The sequence below is a fragment of the Platalea leucorodia genome (assembly GCF_965183815.1).
Source record: "Platalea leucorodia genome assembly, chromosome: 5".
NCBI classification, from domain to species: Eukaryota; Metazoa; Chordata; class Aves; order Pelecaniformes; family Threskiornithidae; genus Platalea; species Platalea leucorodia.
Genome location: NC_138827.1, coordinates 59,083,577 through 59,105,422, shown reverse-complemented (window position 1 = coordinate 59,105,422; position 21,846 = coordinate 59,083,577). Strand labels below are relative to the sequence as shown.

Genomic DNA, 21,846 nt, shown 5'->3' with positions numbered 1-21,846 from the left:
CAACAAAACCCAGAAATTAATCAGTAGAAAGAGGTAATACTCAGACTTGGATGACTGAGCAAGACTTGGATATTTGCAAAGGCTAAGATGCACGTTGCTCTTTTTTTGAAATGTTCTTGCTTTATTTGTTCCACTCAGCACACATGACTAGGATGGGAAGAGGAGGAGGACGGGAGGGGATAGAGAGAGGAACACTATTTGATGGTATAAATATGTGGGGCAGCAATGCCAACCACGAAAAGGGGCCTCTCATAATGGAAAAATGAGACTTCTTCCAGCTTGTTTAAAACAAAAATGTCTTTAGCTCCAAAGATGACAACCTCGCTGCATCCCAGCATCTGCCCTGGGAGGAGAGCGGGTGGGAGGAGACCGTCCCGAGGTGTCGGTAGACCCACAGTGACTCTCCGTGGATGTCTGGAGCTACTACAAATGAGGCTCTGCCTGATTTTGAAGGAGGAGGAATATAGAGGGCAGTTCCAGTCTGCGAGGGAACAGAGGGACTGGTCTGGAGACGCCTCTGCTGCTCCTGGCCGCTCCTCCCCACGCACCCCCGAGCGCCCAGAGCCTGGGAGCTCACCCTTCCAGCCGGGGATGCAGGAGCCTTCCTGATACGAGCAACTCCACAAAGTCTTTTTCCTTGCATTTCGGAGGCTTTTTGGAGGAAATTTTGATGACCTCGTTTTCAGGTAGGCAGAGTTTTCCTCTCCGTGTATAGTGGTCGTGCAGCTATTTACTGACTGTTCTCCAGCTAGGAATAAAAGAGCCAGCCTCTGAAATCCCAGCCTGTGCCCCTGCGGGCTGCACAGCTATTGCTGCTGCTCACGGGCTCTCCGGCAAGCTGCTCACTCGTTTCAGGCACATCATGTTTAGACAGTACCTGCTGTAAAAGAATATATATTTTTCCGTTGCTTTCAGCTTTTGGCTAGTTCGACCCTTTTTCCCAGAGTTTTTTCCGGGTGTGGGTAATGTGAGCCACAGACTCTCATCTGCCAGAGCCAGGGGTCTAGAAAGGTCCAGACCTGTTGAACAAAATTCTTCCCTGGGGCAGCTCAGTTGAGTTCACTGGCTACACTGAGGTAACGGCAGCAGTAGCAGCATGGTACTCCACTGCTGCTGTGCAGCAGAGCAACTGTATATGCTGCACTATTCCTCTTTGATTTTCTGAATTTCAGAAGATATGGATTAGACTAACCCGTGATTCATGTCTCCTAGTTATGCTGAGTTTTATCAGCGCAAGCTCCTCTATTTTGGGGGGTAACAGCATGTTCGGAAATGTCTGCGAGCTCGTTGCGCTTGCCTCCTCAGGTCAGCTATTTTTTTGGTGGCAGGGGTCTGCATGAGTGCTGTAAATGGAGGTTTCCGGCTGCCAGAGCCAGGGGGCTGCAGCATCGCCCGGGCAGCAGGCGCGGTCCTGCAGCTGGAGCACCTGGCGAGGGCTGCTCCCCCCAGCCTTCCTGCGGCCTGGGCTTTCCCTGGCTGAAGTCCCGGGATAGTTGCAGTAGGAGAGCTGAAGAGCTGGGCTCCCTGCAGCTGCTGGGAAACCTTCCCCCTGGGTGGTGTGCCCAGGGACTCAAGCTGCAGGGCACATTTGGGTAGCAACTGTGACAAACACTGGAATTCCCTCTGCATGCAATGTGCGAACCGTGAGCATGCAAACGAGGAAGAGGAGGTGCATTTATAAGAGCTTTTGTTCCAAATGGGACACTTTTTTTTTCCTGGTTTTATTTAGCAAACATTTGAGTGGAGTAAAATGCTGCCTTGCACAAGTGGGTGGCACCACAGGCACTGCCTGCTTGGCATGGCTGTGAAAAAAGTTGGGACTGGGTCTATGGCAGAGCAGCAGTGCAGTTTCAAACTTTATTCTGCATATGACATAGCTAGCATAATTCTCCTTTCTTGAGAGTAATGCAATTTCTGTGGCCTTAAATAAGCTCCTTGCAGGCAGAGTTAGCTTACAGACAGGAGGACCTGAATTTTTGTAGATTTGGGAACAATTTGCTCAGCTATAATAGTTGTTGGGGTATTGAAGGAGAAATACACAGTGCACCAGGAGCAACTTCAGAAATATCAATGTGTGGGATAAGACAGACCATGGCTCTGCCTGGCCAGGCACATGAGCTGACCTTTCTACTGCATTAAAATCTGATCTATCTCATAATCAGATGTGAGAGTGCAAATAAGCTGACTATAATTTGCACATTTGAAAGAGTCATTGCAAGTCATTTGTTTGCCATAATATTACATTCGGTTCAGTTGCTCAGGGTGGGAAGAGGTACCCACAAGCAGAGAACTCAGGTCCTCCTGCAAGACCACCATTTTTGCGGGGCTCTGTGTAGATAACTCCATATACTTTTGCAATTATGTGGGTAACAGCCAGGTCACCTGAGATCTTAGTACAGGAGCAGCAGAGAAGACCATGCATTTTTCTGCTGAGCACCTGAGGCATTAGGTAGGAGCATAGATCCTAATGCAGGGAGGATGGTGCAAAGCAGTGCCCTCAAAATCTGTTCAGAGGACCCAAAACAACTGCTCAAGGTTCCCTGCTGTTTTTTTCTTTGTGTGCATCTCATGGGGAAAGAGATACATCACTCAACAATACAAATACTGAGAGAAGGAAATTTCAAGAGAAATCCTTGTAAGGCCTTGCTCCTACAATATCATGGTCCTGCTCTTGCAAAGAGAGAAAGGTCAAGGAAGAACAGGATGGGCAGACACAAGTATTCAAATGTAATGAGTCAGCTCCCAATTTGCTCTTTCCATTAGTTTTCTGGACTGTCAGTGTTTAAAAATTGTCTTCAACATCCAGAAAATGCATTAGTTTGAAATATACCCTTTTGCTGGTGAAATCTGAGATTTCCATTTGAGCGTTTTGCAGCAGGAGGTGCAGCTTTAAGGAAAATATCAAATGTTATAAGATTTGTGAGAGAATCACAACAATTGATAGTGCACTGAGGATGACAAAATAGGCACTGTTGCCCACCTCAGCCTTGGAGACTCCTTAGGTGGGGTGAGGGGCCTCCCTGCTATGTGTCCATTCACTGTTAATGACCAGGTGGGATACTGTTATAGCAGAAGGCTAACATAGCTCGAGGCACAGAGAGGGAAACAGAGCACCTGTGAGAGTGAAATAAAGGAGAATGTGTGCAACAGGACTACAAAGAAGTGAAGCATGTCTAGTGTTTTCAGCTGTCACTTTTCTGCCTTTCTGCCTTTCTGACAGTGTAGAGGCAAAGGCCATGGTGCCTCATTGATCCAGACCAAAGCCCTGAGGTCTCCGGGCAGGGGCAGTCCTGTGCTAGAGCTGGCCCTGGTTGCCCGTGCAGTTTAGCTGCTCGCCATGGCTCTGCCTGGAGAGCAGCTCTTCCGCACAGCGCCTTTCCCACCCACACACACATGGCAGGAGGGAGGTGGTTAAACTCAGGACGCAGTGATCTGTGAGTCAGACACTTGGCCAAAGCCTCCAGTGCTCCCGGCCTCTCCAAAAGCTGATGTCTCCAGCTTCCTCAGCCATCACAAAAGATGGCTCTAAAATGGTGCTGTCTGAAGGCACAAAGCTGTTGTGTCCTACAAGAGATCAGGATGTCCTGCAGCTCTGCTTTGTGGAGGGCAAACAAGACAAGGGAAGCCTGTAATAAGGCTAGAGGGACAAAGTCTTGATCTTAACTAAAATACTCCTTTAGCATTAAAGTAAGTATTTTATCCTTACAATAATTCTTCTGTTCTCTGCAGCAAAATTAAAATTGAGCCACACTTACCTATGCAGGGACTTCATGAGGCCTCAGTCAGGTCTCTTTGCAAATAGCTTTGCAGCCTCTCTGAGCTGGAGGGGGGAAAAAGGACCCATGAACTACTTGGCAGGGACATTTGGGTGCTGAGCTGGAGGCATGTGAGAGGCCCTCGGTGTCAGAGGGCTTTGCTGAGTCGTGTCTGTGAAGCACCTCAAGTTGGTGTTCCCGAAGCTTTCAGATCTCTGTACATCTTGTCCCCTTCCCCCAGGAGATCTCCTAAGAGCATGAGGGTTTCTCCTTCCCCTATCTAAACTCCAGCCTGAGCACTGTCTCTCACAGGCTTGTTAGCATATGCACAAGCCTTAGTAAGGAGGAAGGCTGTCACTGTTGTAGGGATATTGGCAGCACTGATAGGAACCAGCCTTTCCAGCCTAAACCAGTTTGCAGAACCCTGTGATGCGCTGCAGCTTGCAGTGTAAACTCGAACAGGACGTGTCCCACCAGGGAACAGCTGGTCACCACATGGAGAGAGGTCTCTAGAGAGATGCAGGGGGAGCTGAGCTGTCTGTGGTCTTCAGGTAATGCCGTTTCTCATGCAACTAAGGCAGCAGCTCAGTTGCATTACTAACTTGCCCTCCCTCTGCACTGCCAATGCAACTGAATGCACTGTCAGTGTCTGTTCAAGCCTTGGACTCTTCCAAGAGCTACCCAAAAAAGCCATTTAAAGAAGCTCTCTTTCTGGACTGGACTCAGGCCATCTTTTCCTAATAGAGATCACACATGCCCCTTTTTGATTTGTGTTGTGTTGACCACCAAGCAGAAAAGTGTCTATGCCACTACTTGGTCTGTGTGTCATCAAGGGGCCATGCTGGTTAGTGCAATTGTCCTCTAGACATAAAGGCGAGTATCGCCTCTTCCTCCACATTCTTTGCTGTTGATAAGTGTCGCTTGGGTTTTGTCTGTGAATATCCTTTCAAAGCCTGGCTTCCTCTGAACACTTATATATACATTCCCAACAACTTTTCAGACTAGATCTCTGAGTCTTCTGCTGCTTAGGTTATCATAACCCAGCACAAAGTATACTCCCATGTGCAGCTGGACCTGGGGGGAGACCAAGTGATTTGTTGAATGCTAAAGATGTGCATTTCTTCAAGTGCTTGTTTATTCATCCCTTCACTCCATGGGTTGTATGGGCTACAAAGCAGCGCTGTTAAGCAAGGGATTTTGAACCCTTTCGGTATACGCAGGCATCACCACACCCACATGGTGAGTTGGAGGTGGAAAGGACCTGCTGCACACCTTCACTGGTGGTCTGGCCAAGCAGGCAAAGAAAGGAGCATGGATGTCTACATCTGCGTGGATCAGGGGTGATGGAGCCAATGTGGTCATGGAGCGGACAAACACCTGGAGAGAAACCATGAAATGAGAAGATCCTGATGGACTGTCAATAGCTCCACCACCTGATCCCTCCCTTCAGACTGACAGAGAAGCTAAAGAACTGTTAAATCATTTGTCCATATGCCAACAAAGGAAATATTTTAATTGCTTAGCTTTTAAGTCAGTATCCAAATCTACATTAGTGGCCCAGTGATGCATCACAGTGATGGAGAGGTCATGCTTTCCATACACAGGGTTTACAAGGAGCATTGGCTGGTTTTGTATCTTCCCAGCAGAGCTAGGAGGTTGTATATCATGCTTAACATGTAACTTGTGTTTTCCCACAGGCATCTAAATATCCAGAGGAACTGCTGAGATGTTCCGAGAAGCCTTGTTTTCCACTCTCCTTTGTGTGGCTCTAGTTCCTCTCCATGCTCAATTTGATGGGGATCCTGGAGATGTCAGTCCTACCTCCTGTGCAGGTATTAACCAGATAATTTGGGTATGTCTCTCCTTTGTAGGCAGCAACTTTACCAAAAGCAATGGCCATGCTCAGTTGTAGAGCCTGCTCACAAGAAGCTGACAGTGGCATGTTACACCTCTCCTACCCCTTTGCACTCCTGGGCCGTGCCCTAGGGTAGCGATTCGTCTGTAGGGAACACCGTCCTCCACTGAAACTCCCATTTCTGGGTTTTCATTGGAGTGCAGAGGGGTAGAGATTGAAGATCTGGGGTCTGCCAGTGGTGGCTTCTCCCAGCTGATGCAGTAATAAATACCAGGTAGTCTCCAGAGCTCAGCTCTGTATCTGATGTCAGAAAAGAGTCCACTTTGAATTTGATGATTTCAGCACTTTTCAGTTGAAATGCAGAGGAGGTGATTTACGTGTCCAGCCTGACTTTTACAAAAAATGGCAAGATTTTCAAGATTGATTCAGTACAGAGCAGACCTTAGGATTTTGAAGTCCTAGGCACTGGAGAGTCATCTGACCCAAACAGAAATGTTACTGCTAGAGCTAAGTGGGACTTGTGCTTTTTCCAGTATCCCACTTGGGTACGATCTTTTTGAAAATGTTTGTAAATCAGAGAGCAACCAGCAGCCTGGCAGGCAGGGCATTCATTTAGTGCAGGAGAGCAAAAGTCATACCCTTGCTCTTCTTCATTCAAACCTGGCCCTCAGTTTCCTCATTTCTTCCAACCCAGGTGGAAATAACTCCTGATTTGTAAGAGCTGCAACACCCTCGCAGGAAACTGAATCTCGAGCCTTGTGCTGTGGTTTGCTCTTTTCACAACTCTATGTGGTTTCCTCTATGTGCTGTCTATATACGCTTCTCGGTCCAGGTTTCTGGGTGACAGTGAAGTGGGTGCAGTGGTGCATGAAGTGCTCTGATATGGTCTGAATAATTGTCTCCATGCAGAAAAGAGGAACTGCCCCATCAATGTGTACTTCATCATTGACACCTCGGAGAGTGTTGCTCTGCAGACTGTGCCTATCCAGAGCCTCGTGGATCAAATAAAGCAGTTCATCCCTATATTCATTGATAAACTGGAGAATGAGCTCTACCAGAACCAAGTCTACATCACTTGGCAGTTTGGTGGACTTCATTACTCGGATGTGGTGGAAATTTACAGCCCTTTAACAAGCAGCAAAGACATATACCTCTCCAGGCTGTCCGCTATTAACTACCTTGGCCGGGGCACCTTCACAGACTGCGCTATCTCCAACATGACAGAGCAGATCCAGACCCAGATGGCCACGGGTGTGAACTTTGCAGTAGTCATCACTGATGGCCATGTCACTGGCAGCCCCTGCGGGGGGATGAAGATGCAGGCTGAGAGGGCACGAGACATGGGGATCAAGCTCTTCGCAGTGGCCCCCAGTGAGAACGTCTACGAGCAGGGACTGCGGGAGATCGCCAACCTGCCGCATGAGCTGTACCGCAACAACTACGCCATCACACAGAAAGACACCCTGGACATTGACGTGAACACCACCGAGAGGATAATCCAAGCTATGGTACAGAGTGTCACCTGAGGTGCAGGGAGTATAACGGGGGGGGCAAGAGAAGCAGCACATGGATGGGGGGGATGCTTTCTGAGCGGCCCCACGGTGGGTTTTGGCAGGGCTCTAGAGAGCACCTCTAAGAGGAAAAATCCTCTGTTTTGTTTCTCTTCCTTTTCTATGTCCTTTCAGCACTTATAGGCCAAAAGGAGTCTCGAGCATATCTTATTTCTCTGGTTAGGTGCTTAACCAGGACTCCTTGGTTTGTGCCTTTGTGCCCTAGCATGTCTGGGCAGGCTGCCACCCTAGTCCTGGCTCTTGCTCAAGGCCAGACCCATTCTCCAGCCTGCTCCCCATGCAGAGGCACGTGGAAGAGTGTGCAGCACCAAGACATGCTCACCATCAGCATGGTCTTTGAGGCCACACCTGTGAGGCACTGTTAATCAGGGACTCTGCTGAGAATGTCTTTAAAGCCTTGGGACCTTTACCACCTCCTGTCCCTTACCATCACACACACCTCCAAGGGTGCAATGCTGCTTTTCTTTTGGGGCTGACCACCTTAACTGATTCTGTTCAACCTGTTTTCTCCTTTGCAGAAACATGAAGCCTACGGAGAGGTGAGTGAGCAGCATCTTTATGCCATTGCCACACGACACAGGTTTAAGTTGCCTCACTTAGAGAAGACCAGCTCATACCCTGAAGTAGCAGGGCAGATTTTGCAGTGAGCTGTGCATGATGGGTCTCTGCCCACCTGTGGATCAGTGCAAAGCCTGGGGATCCATCCCCTTACCCAGTGGTTAAAATGACACACTGGACTCTTCACTTTCTGCCTCCCCCTCACCTGCAATGAATTCAGGTCTATTGAATAGACTCATTTTATCACTTTGGAGGCATGTTTTGTGGGTGCTCTGCAAGTTGAAGCCCCTCCCCTGCTGCTATCACATGGACAGGGTTTGGCATACATAGGGAGGAGTGTGCAGGGCAATGCTCCAAAGGGCATGCACGTTCCCTGATGGCCCCAGAAAAGCAAGCCCACACCACCTCGCCTCACACTTAGCAGTCCTGTTCTTTCAGTTTTGGCCCAGAGCCAAGCCACAATGAAAGTGCTTGTGGCAACTTTCTGCTTTTAATTTACAGGCAGCGTTTTTCTGCATGGTTGTTGCTGCCTCAACTCTGATTCAGCTGGAGCCCTAGTAGTTTTTAGCACTGTGGTCAAGGGGCAAGGTGTGTGGAGAGCCACGGTGCAGAGCTGAGCTTCAGGTGCACACTGGCTCAGCATGTGAAACAGCCGGCACGCTGCAGAGCAGCAGTTACACCTCCTGTTTAATTTGTATTTCAGTGCTACAAGATGAGCTGCCTGGAGATTGCAGGTCCACCTGGTCCCAAGGGATACCGAGGGCAGAAGGTAAGTCTCCCTAACCTGTGGGAAGATAATAATGCCCATGCCTGCCACAGACACTGCAGGATGCCCTAGCTCTCACCTCAGCTGCAGCAGCCTTCACAGGCATAGCACTCAGGTGGGAAAAAGCTCCCCAGCATCTGTCTTGGCCCTGGGAGACTGCCATGCTGCAGTGAATGGAGCACACAGCCAGCATCAGTATCTCCTCATGTCTGTGCTGAGGCTGATGCATTGACACCAGTGCAGAGAGGCATCCAAGCATCGGCTGTGCCAGCCACAGCCGGCACCTTCAGCACCTCAGGACAACAGGAGTGAGGCAGCTGTTGTCTCTGATTCTCCCACGCTCAAGAGCAGAGCTCTCACATGTGCAGGTGTCCCACTCTTCTGCCCCCAGCTCTGAGTGCTCCCCTCCCCATACAGTCTTTCCCCAGCTTCCCCAGACTACAACACGTCCTGTTCCACCAGCATGCTGCCCCAAGCTCTGTAGAAGCAGCCACAGTGAGCCTGATGCTCCCAGAAATTGCCATTTTCTCACAGTCACCACCAAGCCCTGACTTATGTTGGGTTTTTTCCTTCCTTAGGGTGCCAAGGGGAACATGGGTGAACCAGGCTCCCCTGGGCTGAAGGGACGACAGGTGAGTTGTGGAAAGTCCCCCCCGCCACCGCAGCCAGCAGTGCTGCCTCTGCGTTAGCTGGGGCTGCATCTCTGCTGTGCTCAAGCTAACTCTCCATGTCTTCTTCCCTTAAGGGTGACCCAGGTATTGAAGGTCCAATCGGGTACCCTGGTCCCAAGGTAAGAATCCCATAGCCGGTGACTGAGCTCTTTGCATTCATTGATTTTTGGTAAAGAGGAGAGCTGTTTCTCCCTCTCCACCTGCCTGTTTCCCACCCGAGACACCCAGCATGCTGCTGCCTCCACTCCTGCTGATGCTCAGGCGCTAACACAGCATTTTTCTTTTCTTTTTGTCTAGGGTGTCCCAGGGCTGAAAGGAGAGAAGGTGAGAAAGAAGAGACCGAATGTCTGTCTGGGCACTTGGCAGGGGACACACAACTTTCTGTTGCAAAGAGGGAGAGTTTAGCTGTAATGGGGAGAATAACAACCTTATTAATATGTAATTGCAGACATGGGGAGGGATTTCCAGGGGCATCCCAAAGCCTGTCTCCTTCAGTCATTGCTCATGATCTTGTGAAGTGTTGATGTTTTTACTGAGCTAAATGGGTGGGAGGGATGTAAGCAGATTGTCTGACTCCTGTCCTCTTCTTCCCCCAGGGTGAGATTGGATCCGATGGACGGAGGGTAAGAAAGGACATTTTATAACTTGAATGTTGTTCCAGCTACCAACCCTTGAGTGTGTGTTAACAGGTTGCTGATCCCTCTTCTCCCTTGATCCCAGGGCGCCGCTGGTTTGGCAGGCAGGAATGGCACCGATGGACAGAAGGTAACAGCACTGGGAGCACCCTGTAATGTTGCTCCTGATGTTTCGTTTCTTTACCCTGTCTTGTCCCCACAGGTTGTTTTATTTATCCCATCCCACACACTAGTTTTTTGTTCTGACTGAGGTTTCTATGAGCTTATTTGCACATTATTCTGCATGTCCTGTAGAAATATTTGAGATAGCTGGAGATTAATTAATTCAGGTCACAGAAGTGCTATCCCTTTGTCAACAAGCTCTCTGCAGGAACTAGATGTGTAACGCGGCCAGTCCTGCTGCAGGAGGTGATATGGCCACATCATCTGGATGTAGATATCTCATCTTGAGTGTTAGTGACCCCTACAGGACATGTACACAAAAAGCTTTGCAGAAATTTGGTTTTCAAGGCAGTTTGTCACAGAATCTGAAATTTCATCTCTAAGCTACTGTTTTTTCTTAATATTAAAGCCCTAAAGCCAGGTTCAAGTACCTTGTAACAAAGTCCCTGGAATCCTCTCTCCTGTCTATGGTGAGTGTAGAGGGCCACGACCTCCCTTAGAGCTGGATGACATGCAGATACACCGCAGCGGGATAGCCTAATTTGAGATGATTTCAGCTGGCTTTGTCTGCTGGCCAGCACACATTGGTTTTGCTCTGCACTTTCTCGTATACCCAGCCAAGTACATCTCTGAGATAATACCAGTTCTTCTTCCCACTCCTCAAATGCCTGCTGAAGCTCTAAAACAATAAAGTCCTTCAGTCTCCACCACTCTCTAGCCGGGGCAAGCTGTCTAAGCGCTGCCGGCAAAGCCATTTTGGGATGTAGAACAAGGTGGTCACTGCTCTCACAGCGTCCATCAGGCAGTGTGGTTACTGCAGACCTGAGCTGCTTTGACGCGAGATGTACAACGCAGGACCAGCACAACCATGGACTTGAGTGACTGCCAAATCCAGCCTCAAGGGACATGTCCCTCACCCAGGGCACATGTGCAGGATGAGCGTGCTTGAATTCCCACCAACACCTGTGCTACCACTCGGGGCTTTTAGACTACTTTCTCCTCCTCCATTTGTCTCTGCACACCATGCTCCTATTTAAGGAGTACACTTGCTATTTATTCTCTAGCTGACAGGTATGGTCAGCAGATGACGTTAAAAATTAGTAACTGTTAACAAGAAAAAACATATTTTCCCTTCAGACACCTAGAGCTTCTCTGTCTTTTTCTTTTGAATGCTATCTCTCTAGGGCAAGCTGGGGAGAATTGGACCACCAGGTTGCAAGGGAGACCCTGGTGACAAGGTAGGAATGCTTTACTCTTTCATTCAGCTCATCAGTTGTGTAGCTGCTGAATGAGTTGCGCATATAGAAAGATGGCCAACAAGAGATTACTGGCCCATTTTCCTACTGATTGCATGATCTGATCCCAGGCCTGGGATCCCTGGAATGGGAGCATAGCCTGATTTTTTTGTACCTCCTTTCCATGGGCAAGTAAGCTGGGATCCCCCAGTGCCCCCACACACACACATCGAGAGGAGGAGCTGCTCCTTTCATCAACACTAGTAACAAGCAAAAACTATTTTAGTCTCTAGAGCAACTTTCTAAGCCAGTTGATTTATTCTGCAGGAAAAGTGCATATTGTTGCCATTGCAAAATGTGTGGTTCTTTGTCCTTTTCCTCTCTAGGGCCCTGATGGCTACCCAGGAGATGCAGGAGACCAAGGTGAAAGAGGAGATGAAGGCATAAAGGTACAAGTGCTCTGAACAGCAAGCAGAGAGTATGGGCAGAGGCCATCAGTGGGGACAGCTAAACACCATTGCTTGTATTTACTCTTAAATCCTTCACTACTCATGGACCCCATAGGCTCTGGGGTCTGGATGCCATCACCAGACACAGGAGTAGAGGGAAGAGTCTTGCTGGCCCTGCTCCTTGGCCTCCTTATGGTGCATGTCAGTGGTGCACAACAACATGCTGATGATGATGCAAGCAATGACCATTGATCTCTGGTTGTTTCAGGGAGATCCTGGACGGCCTGGTCGCAGTGGACCCCCGGGACCTCCAGGAGAAAAAGGAAGCCCGGTAGGCTCATGCAGCATTCAGCTGTCTGCAGTGTCTTACTAGGATCTGCTCCATGTGGTATGGAGCTGGAGCAGTATCAGCTGCTGGTCACAGAGCAGGTCCAGTATAAAAATGACTGATTGCCAATGCATCCTGATGATTCTGCAAATTAGCCCACCAGCACAGAGACAGCACAAGCCCCTGGGTGCTCGAGTGAGCTCTCCTGCCATGCGTGTTCCCACCTGTACAGTGGGAAACATCATGTGGGCAATAGGAGAGGGGACTGTGCAACATCCCTGCAACTGCCCAGAGAAAAATGAGAATGGGTCTTGAGCATTTGTTCAGAGCAGAGAAAAGCAGGCAAAATAGACTTAGGAGGATTTACCTTTCTAGCCTATCTATTGCACTGCATCTTTCCTCCTCTTCCCATCTTCTCCTGGGTAGAAAGGCCCTGTTTGGCCGTGGTTTCCCCTGCCACAGTCTCATGACTTCCTCAGTGTTTGTGGCACTGAGAATGTTTGCAAGCTGTTTTTATTCATGTAAACTTTAACAATTAATTGCTCAGAGATCTAATACAGGCTTTACTCACTGTACTTGACCTTATAGCCAAAGAGGTTGCTATGCAGATGGCCAGTTACTTCAGAGATAGTGGAGGAGGCTGAAATAGCCCTCCGGCTTTAGGCAGGGCTGGACAGATGCTGTAAGGAAGAGCTGACAAGCCTCTGCACTGGTTGATGGAGGAAAGGTGACACAGCATCACACTGCTCCAAGGCTGGAGCCTGTGCACATAGCTTTGACATGTAGGCATGGTGGGTGTATGGAAACATAAGTTGTGTGCTCATACACACATCTGCTCAAGGGTGGACTGCTTGACACGGGACAAGAGGGGTGTGTGTGTGCACCTTGACCTCTCTTCTGACAAATTGTATTTCTTTTTCTTCTCCAAGGGACTTCCAGGCAACCCTGGAGCTCAAGGGCCAGCTGGAACTAAGGGAAGAAAAGGTGAAACGGGACCTCCTGGACCCAAAGGAGAGCCTGTGAGTGTCTGAATAGCTCTCTGGACAGTGGGCACACCATGGCAGCCTGATGCAGTTTCATGGATGAGCTCTGAGAAACTGCCCCATTTAGCCTGCCTGCCGTGCCTTCTGCATCCCAAAAAAGATGTGCAAATGCTGATCTCCTTGTCACCCCCATCTTCATAGAGCAGTACTTCCATAATGCTAAGCCTGATGTTAACCATTTCACCTTAGAGAAGCATCCTGTATTCCCACATAACCACAAATGCCTCTGTGAATGCCCAGAGACCCTTTGGCTGTTCTGTAGCAAGTTCCCCAAACCTCTGGCTTCTCACAGGAGCTCAGAGTCAAGATCTGGTGGCTGCCACAGTAGAGCTCTCTGAAAAGGGCAGTGTCACGACATCGATGGTGCCACACAGACGCAAGTTAACATGGTGGGGCACTGCAAAATTTGGGGTGTGGGCTGGAGGTGGCATTCCCTGGCAGAATACAGCAACATGGCTCCACCAGCACCAAGAGCCAGAGCCCAGCCGGCTTGTGTCCTTGTGCAAGATCCAGTGGGGAAAGCAACGTTAGATGAGCTGGAAGTAAAGCAGAGTAAAGCAGTTCAGGGAATGAACCACGAGTGTTTGTTGTCACTGCTGTGCCCACCCTCCTGAAAGAATAGTCTGGCTGCGGCTTCCCAAAAGCCAAAGGCAAGATCCCCCAAGCAATGCCAGCATGAGCATCCCTGATCCCCTGCTGCCAGGTGCATGCTCGCTAAGCAGGCAAGGAGACGAGGCCAGGAGGGAGAAGGCAGGGCAGCCAGGCGTCACTGCTTAGGGAGCATCCATCTTCGCACCCTGTTTATGTGACTTTCTCCATCTGCCAAGGGTCGGCGTGGTGATCCAGGGACGAAAGGCAGCAAAGGCACTCCTGGGACCAAAGGAGAAAGGGTGAGTAAAGCAACTGCCCAGATTGCAAATGAGCCTGAGATGCACAGGACTGGTGTGCGTAATGCACTACTGCCCAGCCATGAAGTGTCTATCCCAGTGGGCTCTGCATATGTGCAATGCTCCCACTGTGTCCACTGCCTGCCCTAGTGGCAGCCTCCTCTTCCAGGGCTTGATCCAGAGAGGGGATGAAGGGCAGCAAAGCTTGAGGCTAAGAAACATGTTCAGAGGGCATGCTGCCCTGCCACTGCATTTCAAGCCAAGAAACACCAGATTTGAGAATGGCATTGTGCATCCTCGCTCGAAGGAGCACTGCCATGCACACAGACAGCACTGAAGACATCCCTGAAAAGGAATATGTTTACCCTCCTCACAGGGAGATCCTGGTCCAGAGGGTCCTCGTGGCCTGCCTGGTGAGGTTGGAAGCAAAGGAGCAAGGGTAAGCACAAAGCAGGGGTTGGTGACAGCCAGGAGGGAGGGAGAGCACTGCTGCTGTCCGGGGCAGCTCACCCAGCTTTCTGCCTCATGCACACCTGCCTGTACCTGCCTCTGTATGTTCTTGCGTCTTGCTTTGCTTTGCAGGGAGACCAAGGACTGCCAGGACCCCGAGGCCCTCCAGGTGCTGTGGGAGAGCCAGGCAATATCGTAAGTCATCCTGGGGCATCTGTGTGACCCTCTGCAGTGAGAGCTTGCCCTACTGACATAAGCTGGCTGCACTGTCCCTCCTGAGAGGAGCCTGCCTGACCTTTTCTCAAGGAGGCTAAAAACTAGCCCAGAAGCCCCAGCTAGCCCCTGGGGCAAGGAGAAACCTCAAGACTCAGGAGTCTCTGATTCTCCATCGCTCCTGGTCCCAAGTGTTCCCATGACAATATGGAAGGGACCGTCAGAGCAGGTCACAGGGCGAGGGAAGATTTGTCCTGGGTCTGTGGTTAGCCCAGCACCCCACTGTGGCAGTAGTGCCATGACATCCATGTGGCTCTGCGGGACACAGAAACTCAAGTGCTGAATCAGTCACTATCACAGTAACCTCATCGGGAGGGGACATGGTCCCGCAACACCATCTCAAGAGCTGGTTTCTCCAGTATGGTCCCCTATGCAGTTGGGGAACTTCAGGGAACATCCTCACCCTCTCCCTCTGCTCTCCCCAACACTATCTTGCAGGGATCACGTGGGGACCCTGGTGACTTGGGCCCAAGAGGTGACATCGGACCACCAGGACTGAAGGTAAAGTCCTTGAATGCAAGTCTGCATTTGAAAGGGTATTTTTGTGTGCTTATTTCCCCCCCCAAAAAAAGGCAGTTTCCACTGCAGAAACTTGTGTGCCTTGGAAACTGAATGGCTCAAGACTGAGCCTCCCTAAGGGGCAGAGATGTAGGCCTTGCTCTGGACAAGACAGCTCTGATTACATCCCTCACCCTGCACAGATTCAGGGGTGTCCCTGGCATGCAGCGTCCCCAAGACCCTGTGAAGCCTCATCCCACACAGCCATTCCCAATGTTTCAGGGCCAGCTGCAGAAAGTCATGGCTCCTGGTGGTGTCTCACCCTCAGAGGGGATGAAAACAGCTCTGGCTGTTGCTGGCATCGCCAGGTCAGAAAGGCTGGGTTTGGTTTCTGACAGGTCATTCTTTTTCTACCAAAGGGCGACAGAGGCAGACCTGGCTTTAGCTACCCTGGACCCAGAGGACCACAGGTAAGTATGCCTTGTCTGGCGCAGACATATGCACCACGAGTAAGCCTGTTTCAGTGCAGCAATGTTGGAGCTGAGCAGCCTGGGAGAAGAGGGAAGGAGGAAGAAAAATTATCAGGGTCACAAAAAAGTGAAGCCCACAAAGGGAGTGAGGGGGTTGAACACCGGGACTGAACCTGGCTGTGGCTCCATCAGCCTCGTGGCAGAGGTGCTGGGGACCCCAGCCTCAACGGCAGTGATGGGGAGGTGGCTGCGCCCACCACCCCAACCATCAGCCTGAAGCTACACCTGCTGTTCAGCTTTGTGCCCCTCACTGCAGACTTCGGATGTATGTGTGCACAGTGGAGGGCCGGTACTGGTCAGGTGCTGACCTCTCCTTCGTCTCCCTTTGCAGGGTGACAAGGGTGAGAAGGGGCAGCCAGGACCCAAGGTGAGTGTGTTTGTCTCTGTCGCCTGTTTTTTGTACTGACTGAAATGCCAAGTAGCTGTCACCTGACCCTCCGGGTGCGTGGCCGAGGATCCTGTCTTGCCAGTAGCTGCCCTGGCTATTCCCTGCAGCTGCAGAGCCTGGGTGTATCTCTCAAGCCCATCTCCTTTTGAAACCATCTGAAATATGCTTTGCAAAACTTCTTTATTCTTAGTTAATGCCTATGTAAACACTATTTATTTGCTCTGCGCTGAGCTGCTGGTTTAGAGGGTGCTCTTCTGGCCCACACAGGCATGTGTTTTTGACAGGCTCATAGCAGTAGTGCCTCTGCCTGAGCACATCCAGATGTGCTCCATGGCTGATCTGTTTCTCCTTCCTTTGAGCAGGGAGGAAGAGGTGAGCTTGGACCAAAAGGAGTGCAAGGGACCAAAGGAGAGAAGGGGGAACCGGTAAGCAGATTTCCCATATGGCCTGTGGGGTCAACGTCCCCCTCCCACACCTCTGCCAGGTGTGCTGAGGACGGCGCTGCCCGCTATCCTGCCTGCCCCATGTGCCCAAGCTCAGCTGCGGCAGGCTGGTGACCACACTTAGCAGGGCTGTGCCTGAAGAGGGGTCAGGAGGAGCCCTGAACACCAGCAGCTGCATCACCAGCCTTGCCAGGGAAATATTCAATGCTTCTTTGCTTCTTCCCCAGGGTGATCCTGGCCCAGGAGGTGAGCCCGGACCCCGCGGTCCAGCTGGTGAAGCAGGCCCGGAGGTATAGTACCATGCCATTGTGGCTGAGCAGATGCTGCAGCTCCTTCCTCTCCTCCCCACTTCTCCTTGATGCTCTAAAGCTCAGAGGACCCCAGTGGGTCTCCTTGCAGCAAGGCTTGGTGGAGGGGACACCAGCTGTCAGATGTGTCTACTGGCTCCCAGCAAGGCTTTCCTACCCTTCCCATGGCAGACCTCTGCAAAAAGCCACGTTTTTGATGGCTCTGATGTCAGTTCCCAAAAAGGGAAATCATGGGAAAACTGTGCCTGAAATCCCTGTGCTCTTCTTACAGGGAACCCCGGGCCCACCAGGAGATCCTGGCCTGACTGTAAGTAGCACTGCTCTGCAGCACCCGGTGCTCTTCCTCCTGGGGCAACCATGGCTTTGCTGTGCACAGCCTGAGAACAAAACAGGGCATCAGGTCCTGCTGCTGCCCGGTAGAGGTGGCCTGTCGCTTCCCACGGGAGCCAAGGAAAGAGGGGAGGGGGACGGCTGGGTGGCTTAGAGGGGACAGGTGCTGCATAAGCGGGGGGAGGCATTCACCCTGCACCCCTTTGCTGACAGGACTGCGACGTGATGACCTACGTGCGAGAGACATGCGGATGCTGTGGTGAGTGGACCACCACCTCTCCCCAGGGCAGGGGAACGACCACTCGAGGAATGGGGAAAGGGGGTCACCAGAGACTGCCTCCTTCTTCAGGAGGCTGAAGCTGCCCTTTGCACTGAGCTGCTGGCACAGTGGGCTCTTTGCTGCTCTGCACAGTGCTGCACGCTGCAGAGGAGACACCATGGGAAGTCCTTCCCTGCTCACCCTGGTCCCAGCCCACCACTGAGTGCGGTGGCACTGCAGGGGCAGCCTGGCTTACCTCCCAAAATTTAGCTCTGCCAATCGCAGGAGCAGTGAACTCTAATATAGAGTTGCATGGTCCAGATGATAGGATAGAGTGCATTAAACAGCAAAATTAAAAAGGTTTCTTTTGATATACATCGACAGAAATATGCATGTAAAATCCTTCCTATGCTGCCAGCTGCAGGGAGCACCACAAACCCTGTGCATGGCTGGTGTGATGCTAAGTGTCTCTGTCTTCCCATAGATGGTCTCTTCTGCCCTGGTGGCTCTTGCTGCCACCATCATTGACCATTGTGTTTTCCTCCTTCTGTCCCTCTCCCCAGACTGTGAGAAGCGCTGCGGTGCCCTGGACATCATGTTTGTCATAGACAGCTCGGAGAGTATTGGCTACACCAACTTCACCCTGGAGAAAAATTTTGTTGTCAACGTGGTCAGCAGGCTGGGCTCTATTGCCAAGGACCCTAAGTCACAGACAGGTCTGGACTGTGTGGGGACAGAGTGGGGCACAAGGAAAAGAACAGGCACTTGGCTCCCTCCAGCTTCCATGTTTGTCTGTAGCTGCCCTGGGCTACAAAACATCTGTCCAGCATTTTCACAGCAGTTTCTGCTCTTCCCTCTTCCCTTCCCAGCTTTGTGGGCTAATTGCACAGCTCTTTGCTGATATGAAAGTTTGCTGACTTTCTCCACTTTTCACTGAGGATGCAAAGCCAAGTAACATGATGCTTCATTGGCAGGTGCTCGTGTTGGGGTGGTGCAGTACAGTCACGACGGGACCTTCGAAGCCATCAGTCTTGATGATGAGCGCATTGATTCACTGTCAAGCTTCAAGGAAGCAGTGAAGCGCCTGGAATGGATCGCTGGAGGCACCTGGACACCGTCTGCCCTTCAGTTTGCCTACAACAAGCTCATCAAGGAAAGCAGGCGAGAGAAAGCCCAAGTGTTTGCTGTGGTGATCACAGATGGGCGCTATGACCCCCGGGATGATGACAAGAACCTAGGGGCTCTTTGCGGTAGAGATGTGGTCGTCAACACTATTGGCATTGGAGACATGTTTGATCAGCCAGAACAGAGCGAGACCCTGGTCTCCATTGCCTGCAATGAACCCCAGCGAGTCCAGAAGATGAGGCTCTTCTCAGACCTGGTGGCAGAGGAATTCATTGACAAGATGGAGGACGTACTCTGCCCAGGTCTGTACCTGTCCTTGCACAGTTCTTGCTGAAACTGGAGTTTTCACCCCCAGGATTTGGGGGGGGGAGCATATATGATGCATTGCAATGATTGCAGAGGCACTGTGTCCCAGCAGGTTGGCCAGCAGCTCATAAGCTGGGTCATTCATGATGGGGGCTGACCTTTATGTGGCCCTGGATAAACAGTCCTTCCTCAGATACGGGCCAGCCTTTTGGGGCAGTCCTTTGGAGTCCTTTCCCCTTGTAAGAGACCTCGCCTTGCCAACCTGTCTGTGCAAGCCATGAAGGGGGATGGCAGCACATCACTCAGTTTTCCTTGTTTCTTTTCCTTCCAGATCCACAGATCATCTGCCCTGAGCTGCCCTGTCAGACAGGTAAACAAAAAATGTAGCTTCATGCCATCTGCACAAAGTGGTAGGTCTGGGAGAGAGTGCACAAGGCTCAGGAGTGGGAGGGGGGTGTGCAACCCTGTTCATTCCCTTTGGATGGCAGGAGTTCTCGAAATAAGTGTTATTTCACATGAGGAGAGGCTCCAGGTTTTCATCTCCTGCTCTTTTCCTGTCTCTCTGAGTTCTCTGCACAGGTAGGTACGAGTGTACCATGTTAGTGCATCAGCATGGCTCAGCCCTGATATTTCTCCCTGTCCCAATTCTTGGGAGCCACCAGATTTTGACCTCCAAACTCGGCAATTAATTTCTCACTTGTTCCGTGTCTCTATTATACATCAAATCAAAAGCCCCTTGCTAAACTCTCCCACCCATGTGACATTTGAAATGCAGAGCCCAACCTGCAGCACTGGGCAGGCTGCTCCTTGGGAGTGACAAGGGCAGAGCAGGGGGTAGGGACCATTTGGAAAATGACACCGTAGTGGACCCAAAGCTTTGGCTTCTCTAATGCTGGCTGTATTTAATTAACAATTAACTCAGGGTGTTGGATTAAAGGAAAAGGCTGTAAGGATCCTCTGGTATAAAGGAGATGGCTGCTGCTCGCTGCAGGTAGCTTTACTTGATCACATTTTGCTTGTTAAGGGACAGATCTGCAACCTGAATTCCTAGAGATCCTGTCTGTCTGAGTCTGTGCCTGTTTAAATACAATAGATGCGCTCTTTGCTGATATACACAAAACTTACAGGGGACAAAGTTTTGCCAGTTCTCACAATTTTTATCTCTACTCTTGCTGTGAATGTTTTTGTGAAAGTCCCCAGCTTCAACTCAGTATTATACAGAATCTCAAATTTCATTTTCAAAGAAGTCCCTTCGTTTCCATACAAAACAAAGGAAAACTGGTCCCAGGATGCTCAGAAATCTGAAGACAGAAAAGCTATAATTATTTCCGCCTAAAATCTCTCACTAGTGTTTTGAGTATTTGCACCTGGCCATGCAGAGAGCACAATGTTCAACCGTGATGCTGAGCTATCCACACAGGCTCATCTGCAGTGTCCTCTGAGAAGCTTTGTCTTGCGGATCCATGCACAAGGAGGAGACTTCCCCATGCCACACTGCTCAGGTGTCTTCAAAGGTTTTGGTCTTTGCAGACTCCCCATTTCTCAGGAACACTGCAGGAGAGAGACTGACCCAAGCAGTGGCGTGCTCATGTTCTCCTAGGCTTGGGCCATCAAAGCCCTCCAAAGAAAGGCGAAGTTGGCGGTCCTTTCCCTGTAGTGCACTTGGGTGTTTCTGTTCCTGATGCAAGGTGAGAACAGTTCGCTGGTACCAGACAGTCCTGGGGACCAGAACAGAAATGGCTTGAGGAGGCATCTGAGGGGGTTCCCTCTTGGGCGAATCCCTCAAACCATGTCGTAGGCAGGCCAGGTCAAGTGCAGGTCCTACACCTGTGCCCAGAGGATGTGGGAGATGGAGTGACGTGGCTGGGTAGGTGTGGGCCTCCTGTGAAAGAGCCAGTGCACCCATCTCAGCATGGGCAAAAGTTGTCCTGGTGTGCAAGGTTCTGTACTAGGCCTGGTAGATCAAGTTTTAAGTGATACCCAGGGATTCAGGGGCCTTTGGGCACAGCGCTTTCTACCTGCTGCACTGGATGGTCCATGATGCATTGCTGTCATCATTTGGAAGGATTTGCAATGATCACACTTGCCTAGTGGCAAGGGAAGATGTTGGATGGGATGTGACATAAGACATATGACAGAGCCTGGGGCTTCTCTGCTCAGTGCTCAGCTTCCGCTGGTTCTCCAAAAACATCTCAAGAGTTGGTGCCAATTCACATGCAAACCCTTTGGATAGAAACAGTGCCCTTTGCAGGGTATATGAGTGAGCTTCGTGCACATCCAATGTGTCTGTTCAGTCGTAAACAGGCCAGACAAGTTCAGGTCAGGGAAGCAACTACACCCAGCCCTGTTCTTGGCCCTATGGCTGTCAGAGTTGCAGTCCTGGCACTTTAAGGAGCAAATCAATTGCTCATGCCAGATACCCCAGCTACAGCCTGGGTACTGTCAGCAGAGCACAGAGAGGGACAGGTATTACATACACCCCAACTTCCTCCCTGTTGCCTTGCAGAGCCAGGCACCTCACCACTTCAGATTCACATCTGGAGCTGAAGGTGTGCTGCCTCAGTACTTTGCATAAGGAAACCCAGGTTTTCCTGTTTTCAGGGCAGACCCTTGTCTCCCTGTTACCACCCATTGATTACTGCTTACTGTGGTGCTAACAGGATGCTGGAGTGTTAAAGGGGTTAAATGCTGAGCAAATCTGAACTGACCACTTGCTTCAATAGAAACCGCATGATGCTCTGTGATGCTCTTTCTAACCCATGCAAAAGGCTTTGCTTTTAGCTTTGGGATGTTATTCGAATTTAAGTTTAGCACAGCCAGGTGGAGACGGAGGCTGTCAGTGTCCTGACTGGCCTGGACACCACACAGGAGCATTGCACACCACAGAGCAGTGACTCTAGCCAAAGTGCAGTGGGCTGAGTACCAGGCAAGGGGTTCACATAATGCTGTCCCTTAGATGTCTTCTGGCTGTACAGCATCATGTGGACAGTTTGCATGTAGCAAAGTTCAAAGCTATGTGAT

General features: G+C 50.6%; 1 protein-coding gene across 1 annotated transcript in view; it reads left to right on the top strand.

Moving 5' to 3' along the window:
* Positions 1-506: 506 nt before the first annotated feature.
* COL6A2 (collagen type VI alpha 2 chain) overlaps positions 507-21,846 on the top strand; it is a 28,823-nt gene continuing 7,483 nt past the window's right edge. Inside the window, exons 1-27 of the mRNA XM_082312055.1 lie at positions 507-686; positions 5,453-5,587; positions 6,520-7,118; positions 7,700-7,720; positions 8,443-8,508; positions 9,084-9,137; positions 9,251-9,295; positions 9,474-9,500; positions 9,773-9,799; positions 9,897-9,941; positions 11,158-11,211; positions 11,595-11,657; positions 11,926-11,988; positions 12,915-13,004; positions 13,856-13,918; positions 14,292-14,354; positions 14,498-14,560; positions 15,077-15,139; positions 15,556-15,606; positions 15,998-16,033; positions 16,417-16,479; positions 16,725-16,787; positions 17,077-17,112; positions 17,349-17,394; positions 17,958-18,110; positions 18,369-18,821; positions 19,157-19,195. Of these exons, the coding sequence (XP_082168181.1) occupies positions 5,482-5,587; positions 6,520-7,118; positions 7,700-7,720; positions 8,443-8,508; positions 9,084-9,137; positions 9,251-9,295; positions 9,474-9,500; positions 9,773-9,799; positions 9,897-9,941; positions 11,158-11,211; positions 11,595-11,657; positions 11,926-11,988; positions 12,915-13,004; positions 13,856-13,918; positions 14,292-14,354; positions 14,498-14,560; positions 15,077-15,139; positions 15,556-15,606; positions 15,998-16,033; positions 16,417-16,479; positions 16,725-16,787; positions 17,077-17,112; positions 17,349-17,394; positions 17,958-18,110; positions 18,369-18,821; positions 19,157-19,195 (2,452 nt within the window). The 5' untranslated portion in view covers positions 507-686; positions 5,453-5,481. The remainder of the gene's footprint in view (positions 687-5,452; positions 5,588-6,519; positions 7,119-7,699; positions 7,721-8,442; positions 8,509-9,083; positions 9,138-9,250; positions 9,296-9,473; positions 9,501-9,772; positions 9,800-9,896; positions 9,942-11,157; positions 11,212-11,594; positions 11,658-11,925; positions 11,989-12,914; positions 13,005-13,855; positions 13,919-14,291; positions 14,355-14,497; positions 14,561-15,076; positions 15,140-15,555; positions 15,607-15,997; positions 16,034-16,416; positions 16,480-16,724; positions 16,788-17,076; positions 17,113-17,348; positions 17,395-17,957; positions 18,111-18,368; positions 18,822-19,156; positions 19,196-21,846) is intronic.